The sequence below is a fragment of the Xyrauchen texanus genome, chromosome 17 (assembly GCF_025860055.1).
Source record: "Xyrauchen texanus isolate HMW12.3.18 chromosome 17, RBS_HiC_50CHRs, whole genome shotgun sequence".
Lineage (NCBI taxonomy): Eukaryota > Metazoa > Chordata > Actinopteri > Cypriniformes > Catostomidae > Xyrauchen > Xyrauchen texanus.
In genome coordinates this window covers 33,195,912-33,214,881 of record NC_068292.1, presented here as the reverse complement: position 1 = coordinate 33,214,881, position 18,970 = coordinate 33,195,912, and the positions used below count along the sequence as shown (strand labels likewise).

Here is an 18,970-nt window from a genome sequence, read left to right as displayed (position 1 = left end):
ACATTCCTGCCCCAAACTCACACCATTGGTTGGGCCAATGTTGCTATGTCAGCTGGCCGCTCAAACAAACCGAACCATTTTTATAGTGCCAAAGAAAGACAGAGTTTACACTTTTTGAGGATATCAACCCACGAATGGCTTAATTATAGTCGTTTCTGCATAATAAGCTAGGACAGGAAAAAGTATTTTAACATTGGAAAATTATACACATCATCTTAAAGTTAGCCATGGACAGAAGCTCTTTAATTAGTCTGTAAATTGAGGTCTTGTGTTTTCGGGGAGGACTACAGCTACACTGCAGGTCAATAGCATATTTCACAGCATTTTCAGTAAGCCATTCTCACCTCCTGCTACAACGCAGCAAAATATGATATAACAGGAAGAAGGGATGAGTATGAGAAATATATTGAGAGCAATAAATAACTCACAGGTGTGGAGTCTCGTCTGCGCTGGGCAATATCGGGCGTACTGGTGGTGACCCTCCAGCGGTCAGAGCAGCGGTGATGTGGCCGATGAGCACACACAGCGAGTGGGCTTGCAGAAGCAGAGCGTGGGCACAACGGAGACTCTGAGTGAGAAAGCACAACATTTAACACACTATCTAGTATTATATCCACATATGGAGAACTAAAGGCCCTATGGTACTTTATGACTTTTATACTTACATAGGCCCTTAAAATGAAGAAATCTGAAAAGTACCAGAGATTATTGCATAGAGAAAAAAAAAATTCTCTTCAAATATACAAAATCAGGGGAAAAACAAACCCTAAGCTACTTTAATTTAAGTGAAACACAAAGAGGGGGAATTCACAAAGAATGAATTGCTTCCGCTGATAGCGCCATTTATATAGACATGCTGTATGCATCGTTTTAGCACCCAGGTTAACTAAAGGCATTATGCAACCTGCATCTGCCACAAATATAAGATGTAATACAGCTGTGCTGAAATACTGCAGGCTAAAGTGGAACAACTGTTGAGTGAATTCAACCCAAAGAGCATAAAGTATTTGTTTAGGTGACTCACGGGTATCTCTGCCATTGCTTAGGACACTGGCAGCACTACGACTGCGAGCAAGAAAAGACAGGGTGGGTGTCATGAGTCTGTCAACGATGCTGCTCTCCCATGGACTCAGCTGCATGCTACGGGCTGCAAGAAAGAACACAAATCAGCTCTCACAAAAAATAAGAGACACAAAAATCACTTACCTGTAAAAAGTGTCCTCAAACTAAAAGAAAAGGTAGAGCACATAACAGACAAACTGTGTAACTACGTTATTTGCGCTCGACAATTTATAACAACATCAGGGGCCCATCCATCATTCTGACCTTAACTGGTTTGTTTAACATGATGTTCATAAATACACAAGACTAAAATTGCAGATACTATCTTTTGCAAATATAGAATATAAACAATAACTTGACTGATAAATCATGGAAAAACAGATGTATGCCTTCATAGCTGTGAAGACTGATAACATGGTAAGTCCACATGCACATTTCATGATACGACTGCCACAATATCACAAAACAATGCATGACAAGCCAGTAAAGGTGACAAGAGAAAATATAATAATAATACAATTGTTGGAACAAACTCAAGATTGAAATGCTTTATACACAAAAGGGCAGAGTAAGAAATAAAAATAGAGAACCACATTAAAAAAAGCCAATGAAAGAAAATAAAAACCCCACTAAAAATAAAGACCATTGCTAGTTTTGAGAAACACCTACATCTCATTCTAAACGTAAGTGGTCTTCGAGGAGTGATGTAAAAAGTAGAAATGAAAACAAGAAAAGTTCCATGTGAAGAGGACAATATCAAGGGAGATGAGCCTGAAGAATAAGGATGGAGACAGGTATTTTTTTAGAGAGAGAGAGAGAGAAAGAGAGATTGCCCATAGCTGAACATTCATCTTGGCACTCTATGAAATTCTCTGCTGGAGGAAAACATCCCCAGACTCTATTAGCCGTTTCAGCACTGAGTGTCTGCTCTACTCGGTCTATTGTTTTATGCAGCACTTACAAAAAGTCAGCGCCCTACTTACGAGCTAGTTCTTACGACCCATAATATTTCTCGATACTCTCTGCAACAAAAGTAGCATCAGTCATTTTGGGAAAATGGCCAACTAGCAAAGTGACCTCATAAAAGACTGCTCTATGGATCCTACATCCATCAACACAATTGTCTCACTTGAATACACAGACAAAAGACAAACAGTGACCCCAAAAAGTATTTGGACACTTAGGTGACATTTAAAATGTATGTCATTGCATTAGACAGAAAAATAAATCGCATAATTTATTTGAAAGAAAGATGGCACAACACAAGCATTTTTCAAGTAAAACATTTCACAAATATGTTTTTTTTTCCCATGTTTTAATACTTTCTGGTTCTATGTAATGAACTACTGGTGTGGTTACTCTGCTAGGAAACTTGTATGAACTTGAGGCAAACTTGCTTCCTACATCCACTAAAAATGACCTTGGGACCAGCTGGTTAAAATAATAGCAGAAATGCTTTTTCAGAAGACAGTTCTGAAAAAAGGTCTTGCATCACTGTTTGCAGATGCCACTTGGTATTTGATATTTTGTTTCCAATGCAATGACAATCTGAAATGTTGAAGTTTGGCTGAAGTGTCCAAAAAGATCTTGGGGACACTATCATCATGCAAAATATGCAGGTATGGTAAATGTATGAAGTATGAAAGTATTCTTCATGTTCATTCATGTAGGTAAAATCTGGAAAATGGAGAAGGGTACAGAAGAAGCCACCACCACAAATGAGTAAACAGAAAATAGATAACCACTGAGCAAGAGGACGGATCGACGTGAAAGACGAAGTAACAAGATTTCAAAATTCAGGAACAGGATTGATCAAACTGAAGGTTCACATTGACGACAAGGTGGTTTGGAAGGAGGGAATGATTCAGTGATCACGGAGGACGGTGCAGGTGATTGGTCTCAAAGGGAAAATCAAAGATGGGAAAGGGGGTAAAGTGAAAAATCATTAAAAAAAATGGGGCAGGACCTAAATCCAGAGGCGTGTCCTTACTTCTGCTAGGGGAGTTCCAGAGAGTGGCAGAGGATTTGGAGAGTCTCTTGTTTATGACCGAGTCCACATGTTTGGGCAAGTTGACCGCTGATATTGAGCATCTGCCTGCAAAATCCAGAGAACAACGCACACATACACAATGCTGAGGGGACCAAGACAACACAATGGGTAGCATTCAGAGAATTACACATGTATCCCTGGAACAAATAAAACAATCACAATATAGGACCTATCAGATCCAAACAAATGTCAAATGGGCCAAAAACATTGGTGTAAAAGCGTAAATGGGTCAAAAACGTCCTAACCCTTATTTTAAAAATTAAGCTTAAACAAGCAACAAATCAATAAGCCATTTAAACGATAAGTTACTATGACCCGAACAACCATCATTCTGTTTGTGGTGTCTGAATATTAACACAACCGTAATGTTTATGAGCCTCATCGCTCAAAGTTTATTATCACAAGTGAATCATCTTCATTTTTACCAACTTTCTAATGGGGACACTGACTTCATTTTGAGAGACTACAATGACAATAACAAATGAAAGTTCTTGGGAGAGAAAAAATAAAGTGGAGAAAATCAAAATGAATTCCAACAGAAAATAAATCCTTGGAGAAACAGCATTGGTAGGTTTACACATTGAGGTCTTGTGTCAAGGGGGAGAAGGACCAATATTGCACAGCAGTTCATCAGCTTATTTCCCAGCAAACCATTACCACCTCCAGCTATATCATACCCCTCAAAAAAGATTTTTTAAATTGTCATTATTATTTTTTGGGAAGAATTGCATATGCTTACTGCAGCATCTCTGCATCAATATCACACCAAAAATGTAACTGACTAATAAAATGCACAAAGGCTTCTAAAAAATTAGGCAAGTGCACTAATTACTGTTTATTTGTTTGTTTGTGATTTAACACCATGACAGATTTCATGGTAATTTTCATGGCGAAAACCAGGTTAAAATGTAATAAAAGGTACTGTGATGTAAAAATAAAAAAAAGAAAAGCTATAAAAGGTTTTTAAAATATATTTTTGATCAAACAGAATCTGGTCTGACTTTGATAAAAAATCCTTTCAAAAATGCTAATCGAATAAAACAATTTCCTCAAGGAATCAAAATCAACACAAGCAACCACAATAAAGACATACACCTTGTGAGTTTTTGTACTGCATCAATAGAGCACGTCACTTCAAATAAATACAGGGACATCAACTCTAAGAATCATGATTGTGTCAATAAAATACACACAAGTCAAGACAATGCGCACTGATTGTGTGCTGCTTGTGGTTGAAAGGTCTGAAAGGGTGGAAAAAAATGAGGAAAAACATTAGAATTAGTCACGGTGCACTCCATAATTCTGCATGATTTCCCAGTGCACTGAAAACCAATTAATTCAATTATAAAGCATTGAATCATTATTCCTTTTTCTTGATTACCATAGAAAATTATTTCAACTTCAGTTTGTAAAAGCAAATAAAACAAAAACGTCTTGTCAGAAATGCACTTAAAAGGCCCCATAGACTTCCACTGTAGTTGTGATTGTCATATATCACACGTATGTCTGTTTGCGTCACTTACTCTGGCTTTGGCTGGAGTTGCCACTCAAACCTCCGGCCCAGGACCACCTCTGTTGACGAATCTCTGCCCACGTCTTCTTAGCGGACCTCTGGATGGCAGCCTCGTACCGCTCCTGAGCAAAAACAAGAATCAATGCCAAAAACAAGGGAATATCACTAAATATGCTCCTATGAGAAATAGATATGGGTTTCAAACTTATTGTAGTAAACACTTTATAATGTATATTAATTTATAGAGGCACTAGAAGGCACAGAGGAGGCGATATTGATCATTAAAAGTGGAAACCTTAGAAGACCTAGTACAACGTGTTCCACTTTCACTGATAAACAACCCAGACACTCGTATTTATGTGAGCTAAAGGAGAATACAAAGCCTATGTTACAAGCTCCACTTGACTGGTTGAGTAAACATTCTGCACCTTACAGGAACTAACCTTACATAAAAAACTGAAAAAACATACGACATCAAAGCTTTCAAAATCCAGTTATCCATTAACCACTGGAAGTCTTGACACATACTGTAAGTGTACAGCAGTAAATAAAGGTAAATAACAACTGCACATGGCTTTTAAAGTATAAATGTTCTGATCAACTCATACATTTTTTTTCTCTCTCTCTTCAAAAAATTATTTTTTTCTCTTTTCCAAATTATTTTTTTCTCCCAATTTTTTTTTTCTCTCTTCAAAAAAAGGAATGCAGTACCAACCTGGGCCACCAGGTGCCACTATCAGTAAACATGTCATCTCATGCTTTTAACGCTTAGTATAGCGGTTGTAATTGACTCATGCATTAACATTACCATGAACCCCTAACACCCGAGAATGAATCAAGTTGCTAAACTACTAATATTTAAAACCATTAAAATGTAAAATTAGAGCATAATTTTATAAAATATATATCTGAATAAAAATCGTACCACTGGCGGAACCCAGGGAGCGATACTTTAGGTGATTGCTCACCCCTCACCAATTTGTTTAGGACGAGCATTTTACATTGGCGTAACTGTCTAGTTCATGTTTAGACAGACCAACAATATTTAGATATTTATTTGACATTCTTCATCTGGAACTCTTCACTTCTGCAGTAGACAGTGTGTTTCAAAAGCATAGACAACTTGTTAAATTAAAATATATTATTATAATTACATTTCACCATGAAAGTCTGCACATGACATAGCAACAGAGACAGCATTAAATGCATGAGATTACATGTTTACTGATAGTGGCACCTAGTGGCCAAGGTTGGTACCGCATTCCTTTTTTTGAAGAGAGAAAATAAAATTAGGAGAAAAAAAAGTTTTTGAAGAGAGAAAAACAATTTTTGAAGAGAGGAACAGGCACAATTCTATGTTTTTTTTTTTTTTTTGTCCCCACGATGCGGTTCAGGGCTTCCGTACAACCCTGAGCACATAAATTGAATATTCTGGGTTCAATACAAGGTCATCTCAATCAACAGCATCTGACGTAATTTTGATTACCACAAACAAAAAACTATTTTAGACACGTCCCTCCTTTAAAAAAAAATAAAAACAAGGTTACAGTGAGGTACTTAGAACAGAAGTGAATGGGGACCATTTTTGGAGGGTTTAAAAAGGTAGAAATGTGAAGCTTATAATTTTATTAAATCACTTACATTAATTCTTCTGTTAAAACTCTTGTGTTATTTGAGCTGTTAAGTTGTATAAGTCTTAATTGTTTTGGTCGTATTAGGGTTCGAGTTACGTTGTCATGGCAACGATGATGTACTATTGGATGTAACTTCACACAGAAAATGTTAGTCAGCTATTTTCATCTCATTAAAATCACCTTCAAACGAATATGTTTACATCTTGTGGCTATGCTTTTAGAAAAGTGAGTATTTTAACATTTACAGATTGGCCCTATTCAATTCTATTCGAAGTGCATCACTGTAACTAAGAAAAGGGTATGTCTAAATTCATTTTTGAAGTAATCAACATTATGTCACAAATGATGTCAATTGACCTTCACTTGTATTAAACCCAGAATATTTTTTAACTTATGCCCACCAGGGCCATCACTTGAATTCATGATGTCTGGGACAATGAATGATAAACAACAGTCTGGACTACACAGTTACCTGGTGGTTAGCTAATCATAAGGTTATTTACATATAGAAGTTTTAAATGTATAGTTGCAAAAACAGCCTGCTTAATTTTAAGGGTCAGACAGAGGCTGGAAAATGGTGCAGGAAACCTTGACTAAAATTATAAGTGGACTTCAGGGGAAAAAAGAAAAGGCTAAAAAGTTTGGAATATAGCACCTTTGAGGAATAAAATAGCTGTATGGATATAGCTCTGCAAGGTTGCAGCACTCCTTACAATACCAACTCAAAACTCCATCTTAGGTCTGTAGTCAAGTGTCCACCATTGATGTTGTGGTCAAACATTTGGGAAAATGAACCAGTCAGGATCTTCTGGGTTCCTCACCTTGTTCTTCTCCAGTTTCTGTCTCTGTCTCTCCTCCAGCTCTGCCCGGCGTCTCTCGGCCTTCAGCCGCTGCTCTTCCAGTTTCCTCCTCCGCTGCTCCAGCTGTTGTTCCCGCACCTGCCGCGCCCGCTCTTCCTTCTCCAGCCACTCAGACTTCTTAGCAGCTACAGTATAAAAAGGGAGAGTTAGTATTGGTGCTACAAAAACCAAGCCAACAACTTCAAGATCTTTTAGCTCTTGATTCTCTAAAAGATTGCTAAAAGCACTGTTAAAGCTCTTGGATTTTTTTTAAAGACTGTGTTATAACTTCACAGGAATGCTAAGACATGACAGCACATACTGTAAAACAGACATTATGATGACAATGCTAGTGACATGTTACAAGCTTCTCTTGACCGGTTGAGTAAACATTCTGCACCTAACAGGAACTGACCTTACATAAAAGACTGAAAAAACATACGACATCAAAGCTTTCAAAATCCAGTTATCCATTAACCACTGGAAGTCTCAACACTTACTGTAAGTGTACAGAAGTAAATAAAGGTAAATAACAACTGCACATGGCTTTTAAAGTATAAAATGTTCTGATCAAGTCATTAATGTACTGCACTGTAATAAAGAGTAGTCAAAAAATGGCTACAAAAATGTGCTCTCCAATTTGGTGGCATACTACAAAGGTTCTCCATTGGGAGCCTTCATCCCTTCTGAGACTTGAGCTTTTTCCTCTTAACTCATCACTTATAAAATAGTGATGGCCTGAGAGAGCCTGGGTGACTGTCTTCATCAACATTTCATGATCCTGCTGGCAGATAGATGAGGTGGAAGAGGACCTCTTGTATATATTTCCTCTTGGTAAGGTTATTAGTCAGTTTAGCGACATATCTTATCACTTGTATGCGGATGATATCCAACTGTATTGCTCCTTTAAGGAAACTGAGTTGTTTAAATTGTCCTCTTTAATTAACTGTCTGTCTAGTATTAAAAAGTGGTTATGTGAGAACTTTTTGCTTCTCAATTCTGACAAAACAGAAACACTAATTATCGCCCCTGAAAGTAAAATCCCAAAGATAATACAACATATTGGCGACTTAGGCCCGTCTGTCCATCCGAGCCTCAGGAGCTTAGGTGTTGTCTTTGAGTCAGCTATGTCCTTGGAGCTTCATTCGAAACAATTAGTTAGAAACTGCTTTTTTCAATTGAGGAACATTTCAAAATTAAGATCATCTGTGACTAAAGGTGAGTTAGAGATGATTATTCATGCATTCATCTCCTCCCGTTTAGACTATTGTAACAGTCTTTTTACGTGTTTGAGTAAGAAGGAGCTTCATCGCCTCCAGGTTGTTCAGAACTCTGCTGCAAGGCTTTTAACCCGCGTTAAGAGAAGAGAACACATCACACCTGTTTTAGCTTCACTTCACTGGTTACCAGTCCAGTATAGAATTCATTTTAAAATTCTAGTTCTTACTTTTAGAGCCTTGCATGGCCAAGTCCCTACCTACATCACTGACCTGATACAGCCACACACTCCTACCCGGAGTCTCAGGTCTTTAGATCAGATGCTATTAGTTGTTCCCCGTACCCATTTTAAAACAAGAGGGGACCAGTCATTCCAGGCAGTCGCTCCCAGGCTGTGGAATGCTTTGCCTCTTGTTTTACGTTGCTTGCGAACTCAGTTGATTCTTTTAAAAAACAACTGAAGACTTTGCTCTTCAAGCAGGCTTTTGGTTAGTCGAGGGTTTTTTTTATGGTTGTTTGTAGTGTTTGTTGTTTGTATTTTGGGGAATGTATTTAAATTGTTTTTGTATTACATTTTACTGTGAAGCACTTTGTGATGTTTATCTGTGAAAAGTGCTATATAAATAAATTTTACTTACTTACTTACTTACTTGCCTACTGTCTGAGAGTGGCACTTCTTATCATGACAATTTCACTTACTCACTGCAGTCCACACAGATTTCAAATTGGAAAATGTAATTCATGGTAATGCGCACAGTGAGAGTGAAGATTCAGCAGAGGTTATTTTTAGGTCTAAATGGATCCAACAAAATGTGTAATTATGGAGAAATTGTAAAACCTGCCACAAAAACAAACTTCCTGAAGTCTACATAAACCAATACAGTACCGTATAATGTTAATGCCATACATACAGTAATCTGTGACATATGGCAAACAGTGTGAACAGATGCACTAAAACATGTCACAGTTATTCAGAAAGCATATAAGGGATTTGATCCAAAACCAATATGAAGATTTACACATTATTTGAGATAATACCCTAAAACATCTAAGTGTAAATTGTTTAATTTACACATTTACTTCTTTAAGACAATGGCAAGTCCATCATGTTACTTTTATAAATAAAAAATTCACAGTATATGTGAATAGTGTGAAAAAACAAACAAGCAAAAAACAGTCTAAGGTGGTTAGAATGGTCAACCAGCTCAAGCTGTGTTTCGACCATGGTTAACCAGGTCCTGACAAGCTTAGTCAAGGTGGTCTACCAGTTCTAAAGAGGCTGATTATGAATGAACTTTCATGGTATTTTTATTTTTATCCAGCTAAAAATAAAAACAGCTAATATCAGAAGGTAGTTTTGGCTGGATTTTCCATCAGGGAAGAGTGCAAAACAGTTTGCCAGCTATCAGTCAAAAATCAGGTTTAAAGCTGTGGCACACTCATGGCAAAGCGCTTCATCATTCTTTGCTCAGAGCCAAAAAGAAGTCCAAAACAGCTGAGCAACGGCATTCTGTTGGCGAACATTCAGACACCCACCACTCTGCTGGGGGAGGTGTTTAGAGATACATTTAAATATGAGGACGGTCAAGACTATATGTAAAACATTAACTGATACGACATTAAAATGTGTTATCAATGACTTAATGCCTCATTCTATGAGAACAATTCACAAGAGATGAGTAAAAAATTTGTTTTAACTACTTGATGATTTAAAGTCATATATATTTACTAGATGATGTGTAATTTGTAATGTTTACATTTTGCATTTGTGAAGTTAATGAGCTAATACACTACATGCAGCCATAATATGCACAGAGTACACTCAATTTATGATGACACTGATACTACTGTAAAGATGTATGTATAAAAGATTGTTAATGGGTAGAATACAAACAAAATCATCATTATGGGCATATTTTACTTTGGGCAGATGTGTGAATGGCTTTCGGCTACAGATGGCACATGAGTGAAGCAGCATTTCAAACAATAGAGTGAATGGGCACCTACAAGTATTTGAGAAGATTGAATTCCTTTTGAAGTAAAAAAAGGCTAAATTTGCATGACAAGTTCTTGGAAAATGTCGCTACGTGAGCGATCATACATATGTAGGACAATTTGCACCAGCTCATGCGATAGCTCTGCATGCCGGTGTGTTCATGTTGACTGACTCTACGGGAATCAGTTTTCTGCCTCAAAGTAGGTGGAGCTACAGGTCACACCAACCAATGATGTGGACCAATGGCAGTAAGAAGGTGTTTAGCAGCCGATACAAAGTTTTTCTGAAAGTCTTTTACGATTAACTCAAAAACAGCTTTGTTTTGGCCAGATTTTTTTCTAAATGATGGCACACCTGTTCATTCTTCGATTTCATATGAAGTGTGCAGGGGCCTTTATTTGGACATCCAACAAACAGTCACAAATTATGATTATGAGAGCCGAAAGAAGTAACTAAGAGAGAATTAAATGAAAACCCAAATCAGTCACCAACACTACCAGAGACGGGGGAGTGGCTTACCTTGAGTCTGGCTACGCTGTTCTGGGGAGGGAAGGTGACAAAGAAGACAAAAACGTCTGTCAATCATGCAAAGCATAGCAGTGCAGCAATCTCAGCAGCCATTACAAACAAACCAGTGAGTTTTTGAAATATTTATGTGAGAAACACTCTCAGTGCTGGTGCTGTTAAGACACAGAATAAGCCCAAAAATAATCCATTATTTTCTAATAGATTCTGTCAACACTGGTTAGAATTCAAGCAAACGGTCATCACTATCGAAGCAAAAGAGGTTTGCATCTGTTCTTAAGGAACCAAACCAGGATGGTAGAATCAAAAATATAAAAAAGAATAAATAAAAGTAGCCACATTTGCAAACTCCAAGCATATTATGGGTTAGTTTGAAGCAAATTGATAAAGCTTAAATGCACATATACTGATAACTTCAAATCTACAGTAGCAACAGAATTTTTGGGAAACTAGTAACTTTTCTGTGCTGTTGTACAAGCCACAGCTTAATGCATGAATGATATGAAGGATATTTATATTTTATCTGTACACAGAGACCCCAGATAGCAGAGGGTGCTGTTTCACTGCCTATCCTTTGTTGTCTTACCGAGATTTTTGGCCTTCGCTTCCCTCCTCTCCTTGGCCTGTTTTTGCCTGTCCTCCAACTTTATCACATCTGAGAAGAGAAACAACAGAAATGTTATATTTCATTGTAACCAATTAAGCATAAACTTTCTGAAACTGCCTCAGTCTGTTGCTTTGTCAAAAATGTGAGGTGGATCCTATCTATTTTGGCTATTTTGAATGGAAAGATATAGAAAGACAGACAGAATGTGATTGCTGGGAATAAGAGAGATTATTGTGTGGTGGAGGCCGAGCTCACATCTGCAGTGCTATAAAGCACTGGAAGCTGGCAGCAACAGAAACTGGCAGCATTCACACACTCCGGCTGACAGCAGATACCCCAGGAGGAATCACAGCAGCTCATTTCCTCTGAGTACGCATTCAATCACACAATTAACATTCATCTCAAGTGAACCTCAGTTGCACATTGGCTAAAAGAAAGACACTTTGCCATAGTATGTTCTGTATGTATGAAAGAATGAATGAATGTTACACTTATAAAGCGCATTTCAGACACTACACTCAAGTGCTTTACATAGTGAACGGGTCTCTCCTCAACCACCAACAGTGTGCAGCATCCACCTGGATGACTGTAGCCATAGTGTGCTAGTACGCTCACCACACCCCAGCTGTTGTTGGAGGGGAGAGAGTAGAGTGATTGAGCCAATTCATGGACGGGTATTATTAGAAGGCCATGATTGATATGGTCCAATGGGTGAATTTGACCAGGACACCAGGGATCTTTTAAGATGACCACAGAGAGTCAGGACGTTGGTTTAACATCACTCATCCGAAAGACGGTGCCATTTTAAAGTATATTCTCCTCATCACACAGATTGCAGTGTGAGCACACCCTGTTGGCCTCCCTAATAACTTCGAACATCAATCTAAGTTTCCCCATGTGGTCTCCCATCCAGGTACTGACCAGACTCAACCCTGCTTAGCTTTATTGGGCAACCAGTCAGCTACAGAGTGATATGGCTGCTGCCAAACATTGTTAATCAATTTTTATGTATTATTATAACTAGTGATGCTAAGGCATTATCAGACTTTAATAGAGGCCAAGATTGTTCCATTAAAAATACAGAATTAATTGAATTACAATAAAAAAGATCTATGGATATATGTAAAAGATAAAAAAAAAAAAGTCATATTAATGTGAAGAAGAGGAGGGCATGGCCGGGACGTGAGGGTGCACGCCTGGTGATGAGTAGCCCAATCAGTGGGTGAGAGATAAGAGGAAGAGCCGGGGATGCCAGAGAAAGAGAGAGAGAGCGAGCGCTGTGTGTGTGTCATTGACGTCTGTTATTATGTTCCAGTTCAGTCTGATGTCAAGTTACAATTAAAGACTTGCTGAGTGTTGATTCGGTTCACGCCTACTCCTTTCCCGAACCCCGTTACAATTAAATTAAAAGATTACTAGACGTATATAGTTGTAATTATCTAGCATTTAAGATAATTAGAGTTATCACATTCAGTATTATTTATGTCATGCCACGTTTTAATAGAGGTGCCAAACTGTCCTTTGATATTAGCATCCCATTTTAATGGTGGTGTTGCTTACTTGTAAGATCTGTGTCGGTAACCAAAACATTGTAGGTTCAAACACTGGAAAAGTCGATCCATGATTCATCACCATTGGGCTCTTGAGCAAAGCACTTAACACATAGTTAATCCAAATAGACTGGCCATGAAATAAGTATACTATAAGTTGCTTTGAAAAAAGCGCATGTTAAATGACTTACTAAATTAATCATAATATGGAGGGAGAGGTTTCATGTGCAAATAAAAAAAAAAAATGGACTAAACAGAAATCTGAAGAAACTGCCATCTACCATTAAAAATACAATATTATTTTTTAGTTTTGTGAGAAATTTAATAATATAGTGCTAAATAAGAGTTTATTTCTGTTTAGCTTTTTAGCAAATTTATGTTTGTTATTTACTATATTAAATTGTGTGATATATCAGCATTGTATCAGCCTTTCAGCCACCCTGCTCTCAGGATATCAGCATCGGCCATTAAAAAACCCATATCGGTCGACCACTAATTGATACTTTAGATTAATTCATTAATTCATATTTTTATTAAAGTACTTGAGTATTCTTGTCATGCCCAACATTTTAATAATGAAGAAACAGATCATATAAATAAGCGCAAACTCTGAGATGCATTTCTCTGTGCGGTCAGAGCCACATCTATGGGATCAAAATCCCGCGAAAAAAATATTGCGGTCACGGATCAAAAAAATAATAAGCTTGAATAAAAAAATAATAAGCGCAGATAAAAAAATATAAAAAATAAAAAAAAAAGCACAAAAATAAATAAAAAGCGCAGATAAAAATAATTAGTGCAGATCAACAAAATAACAAGCATGAATTAAAAATATATAAACACATTTAAAATAGGCTGCAAAAAAAAACTAAAAAAACAGAATAATTTAAACAAAAGCCAAATAATTTATATTACTGTTTTTTGTGCTTTGACAATTTTGCTCATATTTTTATAAGTAGAGATACATTTTTACAAGTTCTACGCTTGGTTTTGCAAAAATTGTGAGTAGAGTTTTATGTAAATCAGGGGGCGTTTTGCGTCCCTATTGGTCCTCTAGTTCTTGATTGACATCTCCTCCTCTAGCCAATCATTCGAATAGGGGAGATGACATCACTCCAAAGCAACTCTGATGGCTGCTGCTTCATATTATATTATTGGTAGTTGATAAGATACGATGCTTGTGTCTGTTTTGAGCATTTTCTGCCAGCTCTAGGAAACAATGTGCGGTCCGAGTAGGCCATTATTATAGTCCGTTAACATGTATCGAGTCAGCTGAATTTAGTTCAATTTGAATTCAGCAGAGTTTTAGTTTAGGCATTATTCAAGACTTCCTTATTTGTAGGTTATTAGCTGCATATCTAAAAAAAAAAACAAGGCTGGGTTGGTGTGAAAAGTAACCCTCCCAACCCTGCCAGAAATTCTAGCATTTCTTAACATGAACATAAGACCAACAGCAGTGTTCCTCTTCATGACCTGTGCTCCACTTTGACTCAGCATATTTTTAGAGCACAGAAAGCTGAAGTGTTCAATCTTATGCGCTGTTGGCACTGTATTGCAGCCAATGTTCCCACTGATGAGTCATTGGACAAAGAGAAAAAAATTTAAAGATTGACCCAGAAAAGGATAGTAGCTGGTTTGAGGCAATGGAGAGGTGGATCATCACTGACGATACTGTCTCCCAGAGCTCTGAAAAACACAAATCTGATGAACTGAAAATCTCTGTATCTGGTGCTTTAGTTATTTTTGTGCACTGAATACAAGATTCATCATTGGTCAGAATGGATGCTGGAATGCTGTTAAGAATGTCAAATAATGTTTCGTGATATATGGCACATCTCTTTTGGTTATATTGCCATCAACAGAACTGTCTAAACTGTCAATAATTGACATTGCAGAACAATGTTGCAAATTCTGTATTATTTTGAATGCTAGCAGCATTTTACAAGCTGTAATCTTAGTACAATTTTAGGTTTATTTTCTAGATAACAAAGACAAATGTTAACTGCAACAGGCAGAGTGAGCAAAAGCAAAGAAGAGACTCGATTTTCAGAGTCAATGTGTGGTTCAGATTCTTTCTGGTCTAACCATCAGAGCTTTCATATAACAACTATGAGTGAGCCAGCATTGGCACAGGAATGATGCAGTACAATATTCAGTGGAACAGAGTGTGCTGTTTTACAAGAGGTTCAGGTTGACCGGTGCTTGTCACCAGTAAAATACTGTATTATTATGATGAGCTGAGCAGTGCCACTACCTTGCAACATACTTCTTCAACGTCTTCAAACATAAATGGCTGAATGTAACAAACAATATCAAAATCAGACTTCCATAAGGTGCAAAATTACAGAAGGTTTGTTTGATACTTTCAGGGTTCACGCATCTTTTGATAACATCCATGTGTATTCCAAGATGACTGGATAACATTTGTATAAAAAATTTTTAACTTATTTTATAGCAATTGCACACATAAAGAGCAATACAACTATAAAAACTTAATAAAAAATAGAAATTTCCATGACTTTTTCCATTACAATTTGTATTAATTTCAATGACTTTTCCAGGCCTGGAAATCATCATTTAAAATTTTCAAATTGGTACTTCCAGGTCTTCCATGACCATGGGAACCCTGTTAATTGCACAAAATTAATTTTATGGAATCAGTTTGGATGGCTCACATCAATAAACTGGTTACAAAATGATTCACTGATTCAAGTCAAAAATGTTCCCAAAATTAAGCCATGCAACATTTTTTTTTTATTGAACTGAAATAAATGTTTAGTTTCTGTTGCAGATGGACCCGCCCCACCCTCTCGTTATCGCCACCCTGCCTCTGAGGGCCATCCGCCAGCCAAGCTCACAACGGGACTGGGCAGGATAGAGGAAAGGTGCAATTTAATAGTCCTCGTTTGGGATGCGTATGATGAGGCACACCTGAAGTGAAATAGACTCATCACAACAGCCATTAAAATGTAGAACACACCTCTCCACAGGGAGCCGGAGTCTATCTCCTTATGTGGTAAGGCACACTGGCATCCTCGCATGTCCAGGAGCAGAGCGGGAAGGGTACCGGCTAAGTTAGATGCGTTGTGGGACCCGTTCCTTGAAACCCCAGCATGGGTTATTTAAGTCACCGGTAGAACCGCACACGTAGCCGATAGCTACAGGCTAGGATGCCGACAGGCCAGGATGATCACGGTTTAATTATAGATTGGGGAATAGATTGTGCCAAATTATTTCAACATTTCACTTCATCCCACAATTGTTCACCCAAACAAAAACAAAAAAGTTTTCCCTTACAGTAGAGTAATTCACAAACGCTATTCAAATCAGTTTCAACGAATAAGATCAATTCGTTCACAATTAGGACATCACTACACTAAATTACTATTGCATACACCGTATCTGACACAATAACAGAAAAAAGCCCATTCATATACAGCTGAACCAGCTTATTCTCAAAAGTAGGCCTCCTTATTACACAAACATCCACCAAGCTCTCTGTAGAGTGCCAAGCTCTCTCTCAGTTACATAAAGATGCGGCAAAGAAAAGCTCTTAAAACCCAAACAAAGCACTCATTAACTTATCTACATGTGCTTACACAGTTGAATGCAATATACAATAAAAGTGACAAAACTAGGGATCAGGGTTAAATTCTGACAGTTTTCATAGCTCTGTGAAATTTGATGTCCAGTCTGGTTTCACTGCTTTACCTCAGTTGATGACCAGAGGCGATTAGAAGCTACCGTTCGTCAGCCTCCACCAATCAGCATTAGCATTAAACATTTACCTCACAGAACAGATGTTAATGTAATACCATCTGAATAAGTTAATTCTGGGGGCACTTACTGGGGCTTGATCATGGAAATTCCTTATAGGTTTATAAACAAATGCTCTTAGAAACCGATTTCCCTCTGTTAGCTTTCAGATTTTGGTCAGGGGTAAATCTTGAATAACTGTCTGCCTTCTCATGAGACCTTGAACATTGTTTCTAATGAAAGGAAATCTATCTTGAATGGTTTTGAGCCAAGGGATGTGGTAAAATATATATATATATTTTTTCAATTGGACTAGTAAGTGGAAAGCCTGAACAACTAGTCGACTGATCTGTTTTAAGGAAGCCCAGTATAAAAAGCCCTGTTTCGTGTTCACTTGACCAAGAGAAGACATGATTTTTAGGCCAAATACACACAAATACGTTTTCAATTGAAAACTAGAGGTATTAACATAGCAAAATCAATGCATTTTCAATCGAAAATGTACAAGTGTGGACGTGGCCTTAGGGGCCATTCACACAAGACATGTACTTGCATTCAAAAACAGCTAGACCAAATGCAACAGAATATAACAGAACATTAATATGCTACAGAATATGACAGTTGAACCACTAGTTTGTAGTAATTTAAAGCAGATGAATTTAAAGACAAAGACTTGCAAACTGTCTAATAGCTATATCACATCATACTGTCAACATGCTAATTAAAGCATTGCCGCTTAAAACAACAAAACAAAACAAAATTCCAGATAAACTTGTCTACGTCACTTTTGGAGAGACACATCATTGAGTTCACTATTGGTTTACTGCAGGAGTTTTCAAAGTCTTAAACAGTAAGCCCCATTCATTGTGATGGACTCATTTGGCAATGCGTCATTCACTGATGCGTGATTATATATTATGATAAGATATCATGTTGAACTCGTAATGGACACTTGGTGACAAATGAACAGAAGCAGAGCTATATGGCTTTATAATACATTCGCAAGTACATAAGACATGTTTTGTGTGCGCACACGCACTCTCTGAGCAGCATATTCTTGAGTGCGTTTCCTGTTTTGTCGGTGAAGGAAATCCCTGTGCGGGCAGAGAGATGCGCACTTGCGCAACCTGTATATGGATCTTGCATGATAGGCTTTGCATGCATTCATGACATTTAACAGTATTATAAGACAATAGAACTATAGTCTATTAAGCTGGACAATGGCTCACAAAGCCAATCATTTGTATTTATCTTCACAATACTTTTTAGTGTATTAATGTATCTTTTAATTTTACTTGGTGAATTTATCCTCAATCTCCACACCTCTCCTGACATGATCTGGCATCCTCCTGGGGAGGCGCATCTCCCCATTTGAAAACCGTGGATTTACTGCTATCAATGTACTGCCAATATATGTAGTGGCGGTGGCGTAGTGGACTAAAGCACATAACTGGTAATCAGAAGGTCGCTAGTTCGATCCCCACAGCCACCACCATTGTGTCCTTGAACAAGGCACTTAACTCCAGGTTGCTCCGGGGGGATTGTCCCTGTAATAAGTGCTCTGTAAGTCGCTTTGGAAAGAGCGTCTGCCAAATGCATAAATGTAAATGTACTGCTGAAAAAAAAAGTAATCCCAGCTTATGGTGGTCAAACTGGTCAAGAAGTTCAGGTTTGTTGAAACATGATTAAACAGCTCAACAAGGTCAACACCAGCTTAGCCAAGGCGGTCAACTAGTTTAAAACAAGTCGACCAAGGCCCCAGTGTCTGGCAGTCTAGTTGATCAATCACTTAAACGAGCTTGAACCAACTTGGAACAGTAAATAACCACATACTGTATGTCCAGCTTTAACTAGCTAGAAACCATGTAAAACCAGGTACCATCAGAAGAACCAAAGAAGAAATTGTTTTTTCCATAATAAAAGGTATGATCACACACCAAAGCTATATTTAATTTTTCTTTGTCCAACAATAGATGGCATCTAGTCCTAGAGACTCATTGGAATACTCACTTTTTTTGGGCTGAGGGCTACCACTTGATTTTGGAGTGGGTGTTGGAGGAGACTTTGGAATAACATCTGGCCATGTTGAGGTTGTTGACTTCCTTGCAGTGTCCATCTTTGTAGGTGTGCTGGCCTCTAGGCTTGATTCTGTTTTTGAGGGGGTGTCAACTTCCTCTGTGCTGGGATCGCTAGGATTAGCCTCTGGAACTGCAGGGTGAT

At 37.8% G+C, this 18,970-nt stretch overlaps 1 protein-coding gene across 1 annotated transcript in view; it reads right to left on the bottom strand.

Moving 5' to 3' along the window:
• Positions 1–18,970, bottom strand: part of LOC127658171 (MAP7 domain-containing protein 1-like) — a 54,140-nt gene that overhangs the window by 17,867 nt on the left and 17,303 nt on the right. Inside the window, 8 exon segments of the mRNA XM_052147315.1 lie at positions 429–568; positions 1,025–1,147; positions 3,053–3,157; positions 4,636–4,747; positions 7,081–7,244; positions 10,832–10,852; positions 11,424–11,492; positions 18,761–18,970. Coding sequence (XP_052003275.1) covers positions 429–568; positions 1,025–1,147; positions 3,053–3,157; positions 4,636–4,747; positions 7,081–7,244; positions 10,832–10,852; positions 11,424–11,492; positions 18,761–18,970 — 944 coding nt within the window.